Here is a 19,820-nt window from a genome sequence, read left to right on the forward strand (position 1 = left end):
TGTGTAAAATGGTTCAGGGTTCAAGAGAGTATAGTGTTCTTATATTGTTATAGAGACATTGAAGAAAATAAATTTTAATACGTTAACAGCAGTTTAAATACCCCATTTTTTTCCCCATCCTAAATAATACATGCATGCTCAGCAACACCAAAGCTGTGTGTTGTAACAGCAGATGGATCATTTCAGACTCCCACTGCTCATCCAGCCCTGAACAGGCAAAAGCACTATGTCTAGGTGAAGTACTCTGGGTCACATCCTCAACTCTATCCAGAACTGACTCGCCATCCAGTGCAGTCACACAGGTCTAAAATGGGACCTCCACAGACCATGGGCCAAACACAGTTCATAATGCAATAGCCAGGGGTGGAAAACTGTGCCATGCAGGACTTCTAGAAGGTGTTATTACTGAGACCCAAGGCCAAATGGACTTCCAGAAGGTGTTATTACTGAGACCCACGGCCAAATGGACTTCCAGAAGGTGTTATCACTAAGACCCATGGCCAACATCTACTCCACTTGGACAGTTTAACAGGGAGACCCCAGCAGGGAAATGCACTGACCTTCGCGCAGGCCTCTTCTCTAGGCCAACTGAAAAGCACCACTGGGTTTGGCTTATACAGCCCAGAGAACTGTAAGGATGGAGAGCTGGCCACCTGGAAAAACCACCTTTCAAACAGGACAGCTCATGTGTGGCAGCTCATTACTCAGAGCCAAGCTTCCCCCTCAGACTCTCCAGAGGTGAAGCGGGGTGGCAGAGCCCTGCCAGGGATAATGAGATAACCTACTCACCAACCAAAAGCTAACAAATGGAAAGCTTTCTTCTCTAAGGTGCCAGGATTTGCAAAAGCTTTATGCACCATCCCAGAATTAAACATTCTAAAGTATTATGTTTTAATAGTTCTGACTCTACAACAGAATTGACTTGTCCTTATTTTGTACCAATATTAAAATGTGCTTGGGAACTACATACACACCTACACACATGCATACATACATCTGCTTAAGCTCTGACAAGTTTAAGAATCCAATACATGACATTTAAGAAAAATACATACGCTCTTTCTTGATTTTTTCAGCTACTAGAAACTCATCTCTTTCAACAGTTGGGGCGAAGTTGCTGCCAATCACCCGCACAGCATATTGGAACTGCTGGGCTACATCAGCTGAAAGGCAAACAAAAGGATGTGGATTGTTATCAACCAGGCTAAGTTCTGGTCACCTGAAGCTTCCAGTTCAAGACAGTGAACTAGTAATAACATCTATCTTCCACCTCCCCAAGGTCTTAACTGAGAGGACAGAAAAGCTATTAAGAAATCAAAACAGAATGAATAAATGAAATAAGAGTTCAACAAAATAAGAATGAGAACAGTAACACACCAGAAAGTCTCAAAAATCCTAGATGATGAAAAACAAACTGGCTTAGTAATCACGAAAAGAAAAGGAACAGAAAGGGTCACATCCCAACACATGAACAAGAGGAGGAGGCTGGGTCAAGAGAGCCTCTGAGAAGCTCCCAGGTCAACAAACACAAAAAGCCAGAAGTAGTTCACTCAACAGTCAAAATAGACAGTCAATTTGCATTTGCACCTCTAGATGAAGATGACAGCTTAAACACATGTGCCTCTACTCCCTTCAAAAACACCATAAAATTGATAAAGGAGTTTTTAAAACTAAAAGCATAAACCAACAAGGACAAAGAAAACAAGGAAGAAAGGAATCAGAGAGAAGTGAAAAAATGTGAGAAGCTGGACTGCAGATGGATGTGTGGTAACTGATTCAAGAGGACAACGAAACCTGAACACTAAATGTCCATCAGGTTAAGAATGGGGAGAGGGGAGTGGGAGGAACAAATGTCAAGAAGAAATACAGTTCCCACTGCAGAGCCCAGGCAGGCTCAGGAAAGGAAGGAACTGGATACTCTTGGGATGCAGAAGCAAGCAGGGCTGAGGGGGGAGACCTGGCTGCAAGTTTGGATGGAAACAGACTCCTGGGTCCTCCACCCAATCCCACACTGCCAGACAACCACCGAGACCCGCCCAGCAAGCCTGGTCTGGAAGGACACTAGGGTGGCCCCGGTCACTGAGTGAAGGTAACAGACAACTCAGGGACCCCCAGTCCTTCCCAGAACTCCAGGATGCACAATTTGTCTATGGGAAAACTGATCAGCCCAAGAGAAAAGAGAGACAGATGGTGATGAGTGGGGATCCCCAACAAGCACACAGGTCTTTGTCAAATTCAGACAGACCACAGAGATAGTGCAGATCTGGTTCCAATCACCATATTAAAGAAAATATCACAAGTGAGTCACATGAAACTTTTCGTTTTCCCAGTGCATATAAAAGTTAGGCTTAATATACTGGTCTATGAAGTGTGGAACAGCATTATGTCTAAAAAGAAAAAAATATATACACACCTTAATTCAAAAATACTTTATTGCTAAAAAATGCTAACAATCATCTGAGCCTTCAACAGGTCGAAATCTTTTTGCTGGTGGAGGGTCTCACCTTGATGCTGACGACGACTGACTGACCAGGGTAGTGGTTGCTGAAGGCTGTGGCAATTTCTTAAAACAAGACAACAATGAAGTTTACCACATCAATTGACTCTTCCTTTCATGAAAGATTTCTCTGTAGCATGTGATGTTGTTTGATAGCATTTTACCCACAGTAGAACTTCTTTTGAAACAGAAGCCAATCCTCTCAAACCCTGCCACTGTTTTATCAACTAAGTTTATGTAATATTCTAAATTCTTTGTTGTCATTTCAACAGTGTTCACAGCACTTCAGCAGGAGTAGATTCCATCTCAAGAAACCATTTTCTCTGCTCATCGACAAGAAGCAACTCCTCATCCCTTCACATTTTATCATGAGATTGTGGCAGTTCAGTCACCTCTTCAAGATCCTCTTCTACTTCTCTCGCTATTGCCACCACATCTGCAGTTCCTTCCCCCACTGAAGGCTTGAACCCTCAAAGTCATCCATGATGGCTGGAATCACTTTCTTCCAAACTCCTGTTTGCTGACAATTTGACCTCCTCCCATGAATCACAAATGATCTTAATGGCATCTAGAATGATGAATCCTTTCCAGAAGGTTTTCAATTTACTTTGCCCAGATCCATCAGAGGAATCACTATCTATGGCAACTATAGCCTTATAAAATGTGTTTCTTAAGTGATAAGATTTGAAAGTTGAAATTACTCTTTGGTCCATGTTCTGCAGAACAGATGCATGTTAGCAGGCATGAAAACAACTCCAGGTGCATTCTCATCGAGCAGTAAGGAATCTTTTTCTGAGCAGCAGACCTTACTAGTAGGCTTAAAATATTCAGTAAACCACGCTATAAAAAGATGTGCTGTCATCTAGGCTTTGTCATTTCATTTCTAGAGCACAGGAAGAGTAGATTTAGCATAACTCCTAAGGGCCCCAGGATTTTTGGAATGGTCAATGAGCACTGGCTTGCCGGGCGCGGTGGCTCACGCCTGTAATCCAGCACTTTGGGAGGCCGAGGCGGGAGGATCACGAGGTCAGGAGATCAAGACCATCCGGGCTAACATGGTGAAACCCCGTCTCTACCAAAAACACAAAAAATTAGCCGGGCGTGGTGGCGGGCGCCTGTAGTCCCAGCTACTCAGGAGGCTGAGGCAGGAGAATGGCGTGAACCCAGGAGGCGGAGCTTGCAGTGAGCCAAGATCGTGCCACTGCACTCCAGCCTGGGAGACAGAGCAAGGCTCCGTCTCAAAAAAAAAAAAAAAAAAAAAAATGAGCACTGGCTTCAACAATTTCAGTCACCTGCTGCATTAGCCCCAGACAAGAGTCGGCTTGTTCTTTGTAGCTCTGAAGGAAGGCACTAACTTCTCCTCTCTAGGAATGAAAGTCCTAGATGGCATCTTATTCCAATAGAAGGGTGTTTCACCTACACTGAAAATCTATTGTTAGTATAGCCACCTTCCCCAATGATCTCAGCTAGATCTGGATGATTTGCTGCAGCTTCTCCATCAGCACGTGCTGCTTCACCTTTGCACTTTTATGTTAATGGAGACGGCTTCTTTCCTTCAATCTCATGAACTAAAAACCCCTGCTAGCTTCTAACTTTTCTTCTGCAGCTTCCTCACCTCTCTCAGCCTTCACAGAGTTAAGGTCTTGCTCAAGATTAGGTTTTGGCTTACAGGAATGCTGTGGCTGGTTTCATCTCCTATCCAGTCCACTCAAATTTTCTCCATATTAGCAATAAGGCTGTTTCAATTTATTACCCCTGTGTTCACTGGAGCAGCACTTGTAACTTCCTTCAAGAACTTTTCCTATTCAATCACAACTTGACTAACCGGCATAGGAGGCCTAGCTTCTCACGTATCTCAGCTTTTGACATGCCCTCCTCACTAAGCTTAACCGTTTCTAGCTTTTGATTTAAAGTGAGAGGCATGTGACTCTTCATTTCACTTGAACACTAATTTCTTTTATTATTATTTCTTCTAAAAAACAAAAAGCGGGCTACATGTGCAGAATGTGCAGGTCTGTTACATAGGTACACGTGTGGCAGGTCTGTTACATGGGTACACGTGTGCCGTGCTGGTTTGCGGCACCTAGTGAGCCGTCCTCTAAGTTCCCGCCCCTCATCCCCCACCCTCCAGCAGGCCCTGGTGTATGTTGTTCCCCTCTCTGTGTCCATGTGTTCTCACTGTTCAACTCCCACTTACAAGTGAGAACGTCGTGTTTGGTTTTCTGTTGATCACTAATTTCACTTAAACAGTAAGAGGTCACTGTAAGGCTATTAACTGGCCTAATTTCAATATTGTTGTGACTCAGGAAATAGGGAGGCCTGAGGAGAAGGGGCGAGATAGGGAACGGCTGGTCGGCAGAGTAGTCAGAACATACACAACACTTTTTGATTAAGTTTGTGCACTTCATGGCACCCCAAAACAATTACAATGGCAGCATCAAAGATCACAAGTTACACATCAACGTAACAGATATAATAATCATGAAAAAGTCTGAAATACTGTCAGAATTTCCAAATATGACACAGAGATACAAAGTGAGCACATGCTGTTGGAAAAATGGTACCTAAAGACTTGCCCAACGCAGGGTGCCAAAAAACTTCCAATTGTCAAATAACGCAGTATCTGTACAGGACAATAAGATGACGTGTGCCTGTCCTCCACAAGGAAGCTCAGCACTGGGCAAATGCTGCCCTACCCAAGACCTTCCGACAACTCCACTCTTAAAGATGAAAAGAACAGGTATCACCAGACACCTGAGGGCATCATCTAAAAGAAAAAAGAGACAAACACAAGAAGGAAAAAAGGAAACTCTAAGAAAAAGTAACAATGTAGGAAATAAGAAAATGGGGGCAAGATGTACAAAAACAAAGAAGCTATAATGGCCTACGAGATTAGACATAACACATCTATGAAATAAAACAGTATGCCATAAATTCAGGGAAGACAAGCTCTTGAATATTAAAAGTATGAAGGCAGATGTTTTTTAAAATAAGTAGAAAGCTTGTATTCAAAGTTGAAGAAGTCTCTCAAAAACTAAAACAAAAAGGCAAAAAGATGGAAATTAAGACAGCCAAGACAAGGAAATCACCAGATCTGGCCAGGCAGAAGTGGGGAAGGAGAAACCTGGAGTGAAATAAATGTCCAAAGAAGTCATACAAGACAGAAAGGATGAAAAGGGAAGGGCTTGGAAGCTACATGGTTCACAGCAACTGTCTCAGCCCCAGGAAAAAATCCAGGCTCTCATCTCTGCAGAGGCAAACTCCCAATCTGAGGAACTCCCACCCTCAGTACAAGGGATCCGGGAGAAGAATGTTCCCCACTACAATCTCAGCAGCAAAAGAACGTCAAGGGTCAGGAAGAAATCTTTCAGAAAGCCTCCACTTTCCGAGTAAAGCAATCACTTCAGTAAGTGGATTGGAGCTGGTACCAGGGTGAGATAGCCTGTCTGTCTGCCCAACTTCTATGACTCTAGAAGTCAAGCTACCAGTAGATACCTCCAGATCCCCCCACCCCCACCACTGAGTGCTGGGCCCAGTTCAACGCCGGATGCAGTGGAACAGCCCAACAAGGCAGTGCCCAGCTGCATCTGCCAGCAAAAGCCAACACTGTTCTCCATCCTAGGAAGGAAGTGGAACTATGAGTGGCACCTGGAAATTCAAGTGGGCACTCCACGCTCACAGTGTGGCTTCCCCTGCCCAATCCACAGAGAATCTTCAAGTGGGCACTCTAAGGTCAGTGTGAATTCCCCTGCCCAATCCACAGAGAATCTTCAAGTGGGCACTCTGAGCTCACAGTGTGGCTTCCCCTGCCCAGTCCACAGACAATCCAAAATCCCCAGAAATGTAAGAAAGGATTTAAGGAAGGTATAAACAAAACCAGAAAAGTGGATCTAAGAAGAGCACTCTTGGTAAAACAGAAACTGAAGAATCCCTGAAAGATGTGAAGACAACAAACAGGATTGACTTGAAAGAAGAAACTAGAGACAGAAGTCATCTCAGTCAAGGACAGAGTAAGCACACTCCACTACTGATGACAATGTAAAACTCTGGCAAAAATACATAAAACACCTCTAATTAGACTCTGAACAACGGGTAAGAGAAGCAGACTGGTTATGAAACTCATGGATCAAAGGAAAACCTGGAGTGACTTCCCCCATTTTTGCTTTTTGATATTTTGTTTATGTGTTTGCTGTCTACTACACCAGCTGGGGCTGGGTAACACTCCAAAACCCAAACCACAAACAGGCAAAGACAGAAAAACCTCCGAGCCAGGCCCAGTCTCCACAGCCAGGGCCCAGGTGGGGAGGGAGGGAGGAAGCACCACAGCTCTCCCAGCCCTGCGCCAGGCTACCAGCCCCTTCTACCTTCACTCAGGGGCACCCCCACAGTGGGCTGCCCCATTCCACACTTGACAAGAATCAAGAATGGCCCCAAGCCTCCATCACAAGGCTGGCAGGCTGGGGGTTCGGATTTTAGCCAGAACATGAGGAAATGTGTTGGGAACCAGAGAGTGACGGCAGCAGCACAGAAGAGGAAGCCGGAAAAAGTCACCCCTTAAAGCTGTGTGCTATCGAGGAGCCCAACTGAGACATGATGAAAGACATCCTTAAAAATGAAAGGATGAAGAAAGGTATTATGAAATAATACCTTTGAAATGAAGGTATTTCATAATTGGCCTTCATCGAGATTAAAAATTTTGCTTTGCAAAAGACACTGTTAAGAGAATGAAAATACTGAGAAAAAAAATATGTGCAAAACACAAAGACATCAGCAAAAGTTTTGAACAGATAATTCACCAAGAAGACATGAATGGCAAACACACACACACACACACACACACACACACACACACACACAAAGATGTTCGACATCACTAGGAAAATGAAAATTAAAACCACACTGAGATATCACAACACACTTGCTAGAATAGCTAAGATTAAAAACCACTAACGCTGCTGAGTGCCGGCGGGGCCACAGCATCCCTGGAGCTCTCCCACACTGCTGAGTGACAGTGGGGCCACGGCATCCCTGGAGCTCTCCCACACTGCTGAGGGCCGGCGAGGCCACGGCATCCCTGGAGCTCTCCCACACTGCTGAGTGACAGTGGGGCCACGGCATCCCTGGAGCTCTCCCACACTGCTGAGTGACAGTGGGGCCACGGCATCCCTGGAGCTCTCCCACACTGCTGAGGGCCGGCGGGGCCACGGCATCCCTGGAGCTCTCCCACACTGCTGAGTGACAGTGGGGCCACGGCATCCCTGGAGCTCTCCCACACTGCTGAGGGCCGGCGAGGCCACGGCATCCCTGGAGCTCTCCCACACTGCTGGTACGGCGGCAAAGCAGCCACAGCCATACTGGAAAAGAGTCTGGCAACTTCTGAAAACAATGAGCATGCACCTGCCCCAAGGCCCAGCAACCCCACTCATAGGTGTTTATTCTAGAAAACTAACTTATGTTCACATAAAAAACCTGTCCGTGAATGTTCATAGCAGCATTACCCACAACTGCCAAAAACGGAAGCACTCCAAATGTCCCTCAGTGGTAAAACAGATAAACTGGTTCATCATACAATGAAACACTACTCTGCAATGAAAAGGTGAACTATTGATACGGCACTGTAAATGCATCTCAAACGCGTTATACTAAGTGAAAGAAACAAGTCTCAAAACTTTTGACTGAACACTGTATGGACTGCATTTACACGAAATTCTAGAACGGGGACATACACAGACACAGGACGGTGGCTGCCAGCACAAAGGCAAAATGGTAGCACAGAAGAAATCACTGTGAACCTAAACACTGAGAATTTTTTTAAATGGGCTAAACAGCAGAACGGAGATACTAAAGGACAATTTAAATGCAAGCTAGAAAATCAAACACAACAAAAGAACAGTTAGAAATTATGAAGAAGAATAAAATAGTAAAATTTTTCTATCATTAAAAAAAAATCAGCCCAGTGTGGTGACTCACGCCTGTAATTGCAACACTTTGAGGGACTGAGGTGGATCACTTGAGCCCAGGAGTTTGAGACCAGCCTGCACAACACAGCAAGACCCTTCTCAAAAAAAAAAAAATTCTGTCACTAGCTTTGAAAAAAAAATAAATTTAAAAAAAAGAAAAAGTCCTCAGATTGACGGATCATCAAGTGTTAACCCAGGTAAGTTTTTAAGTTCCACACCTAGACATATTATTGCAAAATTTCAGAACATAAAAGATTTTTTAAAATCCTAAAAGCTACCAGATACAACTTCAAAGGTGTAAGAAATGGATGAACATCAGACTTCTCATCAATAATGAAAGAATACCTTCAACGTGGCCAGAGGAAAAACACTTCAGACCAAAATATCTATATCTGACTGATGATCCAAGAGTTCGGGAATAGGAGCATGAAGAGAAATAAAGAAATTTTCAGACTATTAAGTAATTATTTAGATCGGCAAATCCTGTTGATTCTATTTCTAAAAGCATATCCCAAATATGATCACTCCACAGCTACCATCCCATTACAGGAAGTCTCCTGAGGAGCTGGTCACCTGCTTCCACCTTTGCCCCCTTAGAGTGAATTATCCACCCAGCAGCCAAAGTGATCCTCTTAAAATATAAATATTACCATCACTCTGCTCACACACCTCCCATCACACTCACAACAGAACGCAAACTCCTGGCCCCAGCCCAGGGAGCTGGCCCCTTGCTCCCCACATTGCACTCCTGCTATTCCTGGAACACACAAAGCTCACCTCCAGCTCGGCGCCCAGCTTGCTCTTCTCCACATCCTCTAAGGACTCACACCCCCCATCATTCTGTCTCTATGCTAGCTAAAGCAGACACAAGCGCACTGTGTCAGCAAGGATCCAGTGAATGCCTACATAGGGGCAAAAGGAACAAAATGAAATCTTAAAATGTTTTGTGGGGTCACAGGGTCTGGGTAGTTTTTATTTTTTTCTTATATTTTTCCACACTTTCTGAATTTTTACACTGAGTATATATTAATCTTATAAATATTAAAAGTATCATTGAAAAGTTTCCTTAAAAAGTTGTGTCACTATTTAAGAATTTTTTTTTTTTCCAGACAGGGTCTCACTCTGTCGCCCAGGCTGGAGTGCAGTGGTAAGATCTCAGCTCCCTGCAACCTCTGCCTCCCGGGCTCAAGTGATCCCCCACCTCAACCTCCCAAGTAGCTAGGACTACAGTGTGTGCCACCACGCCCAGCTAAGTTTTATGTTTTCTGTACAGACAGGGTCTCACCATGTTGCCCAGGCTGGTCTCGAACTCCTGGGATCAAGCAATCCTCCCGCCTTGGCCTCCCAAAGTGCTGGGATTACAGGTGTGAGCCACCGCACCCAGCCAGTAAAAATTATTTTTAGGTTACCATTTTCACACTCAAGTACATCACATAAATATCCCCACTCCAAATGTTTTATATACTTTTCAACTTTCTCCTACCAAAAAGTTAGGAACTCTTCAATGCCAGAAACACTCTCCTCTTCACCTCCTCACTTTCTCTGCACCTCAGATGGACGTCATCATTTCACTCCCACATACCTCTTCAGCCACACCTGAGTCTCCCTGTCCTCTTACCAACCAAATTTCCAGTCTATCCTTCTTGCTGATTATAAAATATTTTAAAAATCCAACAGTTACTTCTTAAACCAAATCTACTTAATCCATATTTCAAAGGGAAAAGCACTGAATCCAGACTACTAAAGAAATTAGACATAGTAATCATTCCTTGTTTAGTGAACCTGCAATCAAAGAATAAGCTGGGAAAAAATCAAGCAATGTCCACTATATGCTTCTGGTTTAAATACTCCCAAAATACTGTTCAGTGTTTAAAGTATAACTAAACTCAATCAGTAATTCAATGAGTAACTCCTAAGTATTTATTACAGGCCAAACACGTCAGGCCCTAACAATATGATGTACAGTGGTTAACGAGACAGACGTAGAACATAATAAGTGTGGCACATAAGTACCCAAGGCAGACTGTGATAAGAGCGTCAAAGAAAATGAGGGCACTATGACAGCTCATGACCAGGAGGACCTCGTGAAGTAGATGCTGAGAGAGGGCTTTGCAGGAAGCACCGTTAGCCTGGCAGCCAAGGCTGCCACATGAGGAGCCCAGGGAGCAGAGAGGGGAACCCACAGGGAAGGGCGGCACTGGACACTGCTGCTGCAGGGAGGCCGTGCCACAGGGCTCTAAATGCCACTCAGCCAGTCACTCCTCGAGAGCGCCAGGTGACAAGGTCCAGATGTAGATCTCTGATGATTCTGCTTAATCCAAGAGTAAAAAATAGAGTACTCCATTTTTTTGGCCACAAATCACCTAAGGAGTGGTCTAGTTCTCCCACCTCTAATCTGCTCTGGGTGTGTGAGGGGTGGGCAGTTCTCAGGTTCCTGGAAGGGGAGTGAACACTCCTCTGATGATCCTCTGAAAATATTTCAATGAATGCAAGGGCACACTGCCTGACCAGAGAGCAGTGCTGCTGAGTTGTACACTCTAAACACAAGAGCGGGTAGAGATGAGAAGCCATCCCACAGGCTGGGCCATGACTTGTTGTCTCTATCGAGCACACAGGAGAAATTCACCATCGAATTGAACACTTAAGAGCAGGGATGAATTAATTCAAAATGTCAAGCTGTGGAATCAGAAACCTGGGTTCCAACCTTGACCCTGCAATTTACTAGCTCGATGAGAGTGAGCAAACTACTTAATCTCTCCAAGTCTCAGTTTTCTCATCTACGAAATGAGGTTCACCATAATTCTACCATGGTATAAGCACAACATCCAGCATATTGTAAGTTTTATATAAATGTTAGCTATTTGTATTGTTATTAACCTGAAAATATTATTTAACTACATACCATATCTACTACAGCCATTAAAATCACAACTCAAAAAATGCACCCAATTTATAACCTTAAACAAGATAATGTGGTCTTCATCTTGAAGACTACAAATAGAGAACAAATTAAGCCTTCGACAGATTCAATGAGATTGGTTTTCTAGAAAAGGACCCTCTGACTGCAGAGGAGAAGAGGAACTAGAGGAGATACAAAGCCAAGGCAAGACCCTCAGCTGGAATTGTGTTCAGTCCCAAAAGTGAAGGCTCCAGAGATACTTGGATGTGGGCCCAAGAGTTCTTAAACAAAAAAGTTGCCCTCTGTATCCCCAAAAGATTCTATATACACTCAGCTTAAAGATGACAACTGAACTTCAGATGCACAAAAATAAATGCGACTCAAGTGAATACAGAAACTCCACAGTTGTGTGCTTTCTCAAGATTCAAAAAACAACTGCGGAAAAGTTGAACTGTTTGGGAAGACCCAAGTTTCTGCCTTCCTGTTTCTTGTCTACAGTGTGGCTTCCATGTTCCACATTCCCGCTTTTCTGAAGGATGGGGGAGGGGTCAGGAGGGCGTTGGGAGTAAGCCACAATGCTCCGCAGAGGAACGGAGCACATACACTAGCCATCCTTGACTCCAGATCCAAGTCAGAGTAACTTACCACGCATTTTAATGTTTCGGATGCCAAGCTCCAACAGAGACCTACGGGATCAGAAGCCCTAGAGATGTAGCCCACAATATTAATTCTGGGTAACGCCCACATTTAGAGAGTTTAAAATGAAAAGGCATGAAGTTAGATACCATAAAAAGTCCTGTTCTCAACCATTGGCCACCAGTTCCCCTTCCCACAGGCAATCAACGTTATCAGGTTCTTGTGTAATCACAGCGATTCCAAGCATGGCTCTAGTTGAAAAGCAATGCTCTAAAACAACAAAAACATTACTCTGGATGTGTGGTTCTCAAACTTTTTGGTCTCGGGGCTTCTTTAGACTATTAAGATTGAGAATTCCAAAAAGCTTTTTGTTTATGTAGGTTGTATCTATCCATAGTTACCATATTAGAAATTTAAACCAAGACAATTTTTAAATTTTAACTTATTTAAAAATCGTAAATCCATTAAGTACAACTTGAAACAAAGCCTGAAACTCTGAAGTTTTAATACACATCTAATGTATATCTTAATATACACGTAATACACATTGATCTTCCCAAGAATGTAATTATACAACCAAAGGAATATCACATGGTATTTGGAACTTCATCAAAAGCTCTTTACCATTTTGGAAAATCATGAAACCAAAAGCAACACCACTTGTGGTACTGAATCACCAAAACAATACTCCTTTATCTTCTCATAGTGGCTTGTAGTACACTCATAGAGGTCTTGCATATTATGGTAATCATCTTCGAATATGTTGTGTACTGCAGTCATACCTGAACATTTATGATGAAATACTTATCTAATATAAATTCCTCTTTATGTATTCTTTACCTCATAGTTAGAAAAAGGATTACAAAGTAGCTATGAAAAGAAGTGTTACCTCTGACAGATTTGAACACTAACATCAAGCACACTGCTTCCAATGATAAGAATAATTACCCAAAGACATAATAAATAAACGTGCTCCCAGGAGGGGCAGGAATATGGAGACAAGATCTATCTATGACTGGCTGGCAGTATGTGTTTCAAGCAAATTCACAGATGTTATAAGTTGGAAAAGTGGTAAATCACGGTCATGCTAACTTTATAAAATTGTCAAGCACCATTATATGTAGGTGCTTTGCTTCTGAAGGTCCCTTGAAGTCAACTGTATAATTTTTTAAAAGATACCTTATAAAAATGTGATTCATATGAAATTCTTATTAAAAGTAACAAGTACCTATTATGCCTTGATTTCATAGTACTAAAAAAGCAATGTATTACAAAAGCATAAGGCCAATTGTTAGTAACGTCATCAAAGAATAAGGTAATTAATCAAATATTCTATGGAGTTACCAGATAAAATGCCCACTAATCAAATTTTTTAACATCAAATATTGTAAAGGTGGTAATTAATATTGCTCCTTTGCTCACTAAGGTATAACAAATGAAAGAACAAGGTAAGCTACTATTTATAAATTCTTCAGTAAATAGCAGCATAATTTAAAATTGTATCATAAATGCTTGACAATCCTAGCTATCTAGAACATAGCAAAAAGAGCATCACCTTTAATGGACTTCATGACATAATTTATTCAGAGAGGGCAGGGCGCAGTGGCTCGTGCCTGTAATCCCAGCGCTTTGGGATGGGAGGCCAAGCGGCGGGGGGGGGCGGGGGGGGGGATCACTTGAGGTCAGGAGTTCGAGACCAGCCTGGCCACATGGTGAAACCCCACCTCTACTAAAAATACAAAAATTAGCCAGGAGTGCTAGCATATGCCTGTAATCCCACCTACTCGGGGGGCTGACGCAGGAGAATCACTTGAAGGAGGCAGAGGTTGCAGTGAGCCCAAATCACGCCACTGCACTCCAGCCTAGGTGATAGAGCAAGACTCCATCTCAAATTAATTAATTAATTAATTATTCAGAGAGGACCCTGTCAGGATCTTGAGGGCCCACTTTTAATTTAGACACAGTTCTAAATGGGAAGATAGTAGGATACAGAATTTTGCAGAAAAGAAGCTTTTCAATCTCTCAAAAGGGACAAAACTTTTATATCAAAGAATCTTCAATGTAAAAAAAAAAAGTTTTTGGCCGGGCGTGGTGGCTCACGCCTGTAATCCCAGCACTTTGGGAGGCCGGGGCAGGCAGATCAGGAGGTCAGGAGATTGAAACCATCCTGGCTAACACAGTGAAACCCAGTCTCTACTAAAAATACAAAAAATTAGCCGGGCGTGGTGGTGGGCGCCTGTAGTCCCAGCTACTTGGGAGGCTGAGGCAGGAGAATGGTGTGAACCTGGAAGGTGGAGCTGGCAGTGAGCCGAGATCACACCACTGCACTCCAGCCTGGGTGACCAGAGTGAGACTCCGTCTCAAAAAGAAAAAAAAAGTTTTTAAGTTGAGAAATATCATTCTATCTCATGATGAATGAATTTCAAAATCCAATTATGACAATGGGAATGTATGAATGTGTGGTTTATCCCTAGAACAAAAAACTCTGGAACGACTGGTATAAGGAAAACACTGACATTAAGGTGGGTAAGTCCTAATAATCTTAGTTTTTTTTTGTTTTTTTTTTTTTGAGACGGAATCTCGCTCTGTCGCCCAGGCTGGAGTGCAGTGGCACGATCTCGGCTCACTGCAAGCTCTGCCTCCCAGGTTCACGCCATTCTCCTGCCTCAGCCTCCCGAGTAGGTGGGACTACAGGCGCCTGCCACCGCGCCTGGCTAATTTTTTGTATTTTTTTTAGTAGAGACAGGGTTTCACCGTGTTAGCCAGGATGGTCTCGATCTCCTGACCTCGTGATCCGCCCGTCTCGGCCTCCCAAAGTGCTGGGATTACAGGCGTGAGCCACCGCGCCCGGCCTACAATCTTAGTTTTATCTGATTCCCCCTATGATGAGGAACATGAAACATAGGAAACTCAGTGTGCTAATGACAAAAACAAACGAGGGCAGGCCATGCTCATACCTCAAGACCTTTTCATTGGTTCTCTCTACTCAGAACCTTCCCCAGATGTTCAAAAGGCTCTCCCTTACTCCATTCAGGTCTCTTTAAATATCTCAGAGGCTTTCCCTCACTTGCCTCTTCTCTCTCTATTCCTTTACCCTACTTTTTCACCACAGTACTTATTGCTAATTAACATGGCTGGTTCATCATCTGTCTCTTCCACTAGAGTGTCTGTCAGATCTGTGGGTTGGGAGGAATGACTTGTGCATCTGCATCACCAGCACTTAGCGCAGTTCCTGGGGGGAACTTTGAGGACGGGGTTGTCCTCAAAGATTTCTTAGATAAATAAAGTGATAGAATCAAACTTTACAAGACGTAGCAAGAATCGTGTGAACCCATTCATTTAATAGTGACACAAAATCATTCATGATTGCCCCAAGATTATCATAGAACATCCAGTGAATTATGTACAGTAATTGTCATGAAGCATGAAAGGTCAGAATGCATTCTCAGTACCTTAAATGTAACTTTGAAGTCTTCCTTCAAAAACTGAATAAGTTCTTTTCCACATTTTGGTGCTTAAGACGTAACTCAGTTGCTTCCATTACTCAGAAAATTCCCTCATGGTCCATCCTCACTCTCTCCTCGCCAAAACAAGGAGCAAGAAATGGCATCCTGTACCATTTCTTTCAAAGTACCTCGGCTACCTACCTACTGTATAGGATTAGTTTTGCTTATTGGTAACAATATTCGCCATGTGAACTTTCCCAGAATAGTTTTATATCAAATCCAACCTTCAACCCTTTAAACAGTAGGAAAATATGGCCGTTATAGTCGTTAACACCCCCTTCCCATAATACTAAAGGCTGTTAAACTTTCCTAAAGAAAAGGGACTATGATGTGACACTCCAGCACCCCGCATCCTCCTCCGCGGCGCAGCGGCTCTCTCCACCCCACACAGGATGAACCCAAAGGCGCGCAGAGGCGCCCTCCCCCGGCGCATGACACCAGAGAAGGGGGATAAATTGGCGAGCTGGCATTCCTCCCGTCCTCACTGACGGACCCGCGCGCGGAGTGAGCGGTGACTCAGCCCGCTCCGGCTCGGGCTCGGGCCAGGGCCCGGCGTTCTCGCCCCGGCCTCGGCCTCTCCACTCCCTCCGCCCCCGTCCCGGCCCCCAGCCCTCCGCTCTCCTCCCTGGCTCCCTGACCCCCGAACCCCAGCCCTCCGCTCCCTCGTTCGGGCCCCACGTCCTCGGCCAGTCCCCCAACCCTCTGCCCCGGCCCTGCATCCTCGTCCCTCCAGCCCCGGAACGTATTAGGGCTGCACGCGCAGGGAGCAGCCCCCCGGACGGGTCTGCGGGCCCCGCGTCGCCCGGCCACTCTACCTTCGCTCCTGCCCAGAATCCTGCAGCACAGGTTCTGAAGCAGAACGTTCGGCGACTTCTGGTCCGGGGTCGCCATCCTCGCCCGGAACCGTGCACGGGGGTCCGGGCAGAGCCGCCGCCGCACGCGCAGGGACCGCGGCCCGCGGCCCGCGCCCTCCTTGCGCCCCGCAAGCTCTCGGCTCCTGACAGGCTAAGGCGCGGGCGCCGCCGGCCACCAGGGCGCCATTTTAACGGAACCCGCCGAAAGCGCGGGCGCTTCCCACAATGCCCCGCTTCTTCCCTGCGCCGCGGCCGCGCGTGCGGCTGCCTAAGCGTTCCCGGCCCTGCCCGATGCATTCCCCCGGCTGCTGCCCGGCCGGCCGAGAAAGTTCCGGGCGACAGGTGGCCCAAGGCCCTCGAGCTGCGCGGACAGAGCGGCCCCGGAGTCGCGAGCGTGACGGGCTTGCTTGGAGGGCACTTGGTGGCCGGTAGCACCATAAAAGCCATAATTGGGTGTGGGGTTGTGTGTGTTAACGGCATTGGTTTGATTCACACTTCTGATGAAAGAAGCCTGTTTAAAAAAGAAAAAAAAGAAGCTTGTTTGAAGGGTGCTGGGGGTTATGATTGTTAACGTGTAGTTGGCAGTTCACCTGCTACGCTATCCAACAGGCGCCCTGCTGAGGCCGGACCTCGCACTGCCGCGCAGGCCGCTCCCCCAGGCCCGGGTAACTGGGACGTCCTGGGAAAAAAAATCACGTACGGAGTGAGAGAACAGGAGACCTGCCGAGAAAAAGATCGATAAGCAGACAATTACACCAAGCTAACTTCAGTGCAATCTTTAAAGCTTACACATGGTTGCACGCTTGGGAGCCGTGAGCTACCATGTTAAAAGGCCAACTTCCTGAAGGAAAAATGATGGAAAGAGATCCCGAGATCCTATGAAATGGAAGAGGGAGGACAACCTAGCTATCCCAACATCCCAGCTGAGGCCAGCCACACACGTGACTGTCTGCAAAGCCCGTCGGGCCTGGGTCCAGCTCGGGTTGCAGAATTGTTAGCAAGTAAAACGTTTGTTGGCGTTCTGACTCAAAAACATGGAGACAAAGCAGACTTGTAGGGTATTACAGTCAACAACTAGACCCTGCAGCTAAAGGACTGTCTCCTTGCGTGATGCAACAACATCACAGCTCTGCAAGAGCAACCAAAACACCAAGGATGCATTCACCCCTCACTGCCTTCGACCCGCATTCTGTGGAAGCACTTCTAAACTTACACTACACTCAACGCTATCAGTTAGTAACTGGCTTCTTATGAAGTTATTCTCTCAGCCCCGTACTACAATATCCAGATGTCATCTAAATCCTGCCAACCTCTCCCCCACCTTCAGCTGAAACGCTGCATGACTGCATCATCTTACCTGACCAGCTCTCTCCTAGGACAGACATGCATGCAAGAAACCCCCCTCACTAACGCTGATGTTATTTGGTTTACAGATGGCTCTTACTTAAAGGATGCAGCTGGAAGGTATTACACTGGTTATGCCATAGCCTCTTTGCCCAAGGAAATAGCAAGTGTTTGTCTTCCAGGAACAATCATGTCAACAAGCAAAGTTAATAGCATTAAGTAGAGCCTGTCAGTTGGCAAAAGGAATAACTGCTAATCTTCATACCAATAGCAGGTATGCTTACAGAGTAGCTCATACCTTTGGAATGCTATGGAGACAAAGAGGATTTTTAACCCTTTCTAGTCAGCCCACAAAAAAATGGGTGCCTTGTTTCAGAATTATGGCAAGCCATACTATTGCCAAAATCATTAGCCATTATCAAGATTCCAGGCCATTCAAAGACACTCAAAAAAGCAAGATAAGCTAGTTAGCAGGTAGTATAGCAAACAGGGTGGCCATAAACATATCTGAACGAAAAGATCAAACCATTTTGGCCTTTAAGGAAGTTAGATTTTTATGTAAAATTAGCTCAATCCAAATCTCCAAAAACAGGATGAGAAAATTGGGAAACAAAAGTGGTACATACTCTTCTGAGACTGATGTACGGTGGTGACCAAATGGTCTACTCATACTTCCGACTAAGTTACAACCATCTTTCTCTTTTTTTTTCTTTTTTTTTCTCAGACGGAGTCTCGGTCTCTTGCCCAGGCTGGAGTACAATGGCATGATCTCGGCTCACTGCGAACTCCGCCTCCCGGGTTCACGCAATTCTCCTGCCTCAGCCTCCTGAGTGGCTGGGACTATGGGTGTCCGCCACCACGCCCAGCTAATTTTTTGTATTTTTAGTAGAGACGGGGTTTCACCATGTTAGCCAGAATGGTCTTGATCTCCTGACCTCCTGATCCAACCACCTCGGCCTCACAAAGTGCTGGGATTACAGGCGTGAGCCACCGCGCCTGGCCCAGCCATCTTTCTTAACGTGCATACACGATGTAACTCATTGGAGCCCTGATAACATTATTGATTTCTTGAGGAGAACAATGTCATCAGAAACCTTCTCCAACTGTTGCTCATAGGTATACAGTCACTGCTGTCTTCCCAGAATATAATGCAAGGAAACCTTGACCCAGTTCTCCAGGTCGTTTTCCTTTACCAGAAGGCCCTTTCGAGGTATGGCAGCTAGATTTTTTCACCTACCACCATCACAAAGATACAGGCACATCCTAGTGATGGTTTGTGTATTTTCTTTTCTTTTTTTTTTTTTTTTTTTTTTTTTTTGAGACTTGCTCTGTCGCCCAGGCTGGAGTGCAGTGGCGCGATCTCGGCTCACTGCAAGCTCCACCTCCCGGGTTCACGCCATTCTCCTGCCTCAGCCTCTCCGAGTAGCTGGGACTACAGGCGCCCACCACCACGGGTAGAAGCATTTCCATGCAGAAGAGCAGCAGCCTTGACGATAAGTAAAATTATCTTAGAGAAAATTATTCCAACTTGGGGAGTTCCTCAAGAACTTTATAGCAACCGAGGCACTCATTTCACTGCACAAATAATCCAGTCAGCATGCAAAATCTGGCCCATTCTCCAGCGTTTCCATTGTGCCTATCACCCCCAGTCACCTGGGTTAGTAGAAAGCACAAGCAGAATAATCAAAACTCAATTGGCAAAATTAACTGAAGATTTAAAACTTCCTTGACTGGAAGCTCTTTCTTGTTTTTGCTTCACCTAAGATCAGCCCTTATGGGTAAACACCAAGTGTCTCCATCTGAAATTATAACGGACAGACCTATGAAATTGTCTCCAGGAAACTGTAAATCGATGATATTAAAAAGGGACAGGTTGTATTATTGCAGCAGCCTCATAAGGCACCTAAGTAAAAACTGTTATTTAGTAAAAGACTCTTTCCACAGTGAGCTCCAAGAAGCAGAAACTCCAGGAACACATACTTCAGCCAGGAGACTTTGTAGGAAACAGCGTCCTTTAAAGGACTTTCTCCACCAAGGAGGAAGGAACCTTATCAGGGACTCCTAACCAACCCTTGTGCCACTAAGCTTAAAGGACTTGATTCCTGGATACCTGCCACCCATGTA

At 45.0% G+C, this 19,820-nt stretch overlaps 1 protein-coding gene across 2 annotated transcripts in view; it reads right to left on the minus strand.

Moving 5' to 3' along the window:
• TUBGCP3 (tubulin gamma complex associated protein 3) overlaps positions 1-16,595 on the minus strand; it is a 94,030-nt gene extending 77,435 nt beyond the window's left edge. For both annotated transcript variants that reach the window (XR_004030216.1, XM_030813711.1), the window contains exons 1-2: positions 16,314-16,595; positions 1,056-1,163 (exon numbers count right to left, since the gene is read on the minus strand). Coding sequence is in view for 1 of the 2 variants with exons in the window: in XM_030813711.1 (XP_030669571.1) it covers positions 1,056-1,163; positions 16,314-16,389 (184 nt within the window). In the remaining variant the exon portion in view is untranslated. The remainder of the gene's footprint in view (positions 1-1,055; positions 1,164-16,313) is intronic.
• Between the last annotated feature and the right edge of the window lie 3,225 nt (positions 16,596-19,820).

This window comes from Nomascus leucogenys, chromosome 5 (genome assembly GCF_006542625.1).
Source record: "Nomascus leucogenys isolate Asia chromosome 5, Asia_NLE_v1, whole genome shotgun sequence".
Taxonomy (NCBI): Eukaryota; Metazoa; Chordata; class Mammalia; order Primates; family Hylobatidae; genus Nomascus; species Nomascus leucogenys.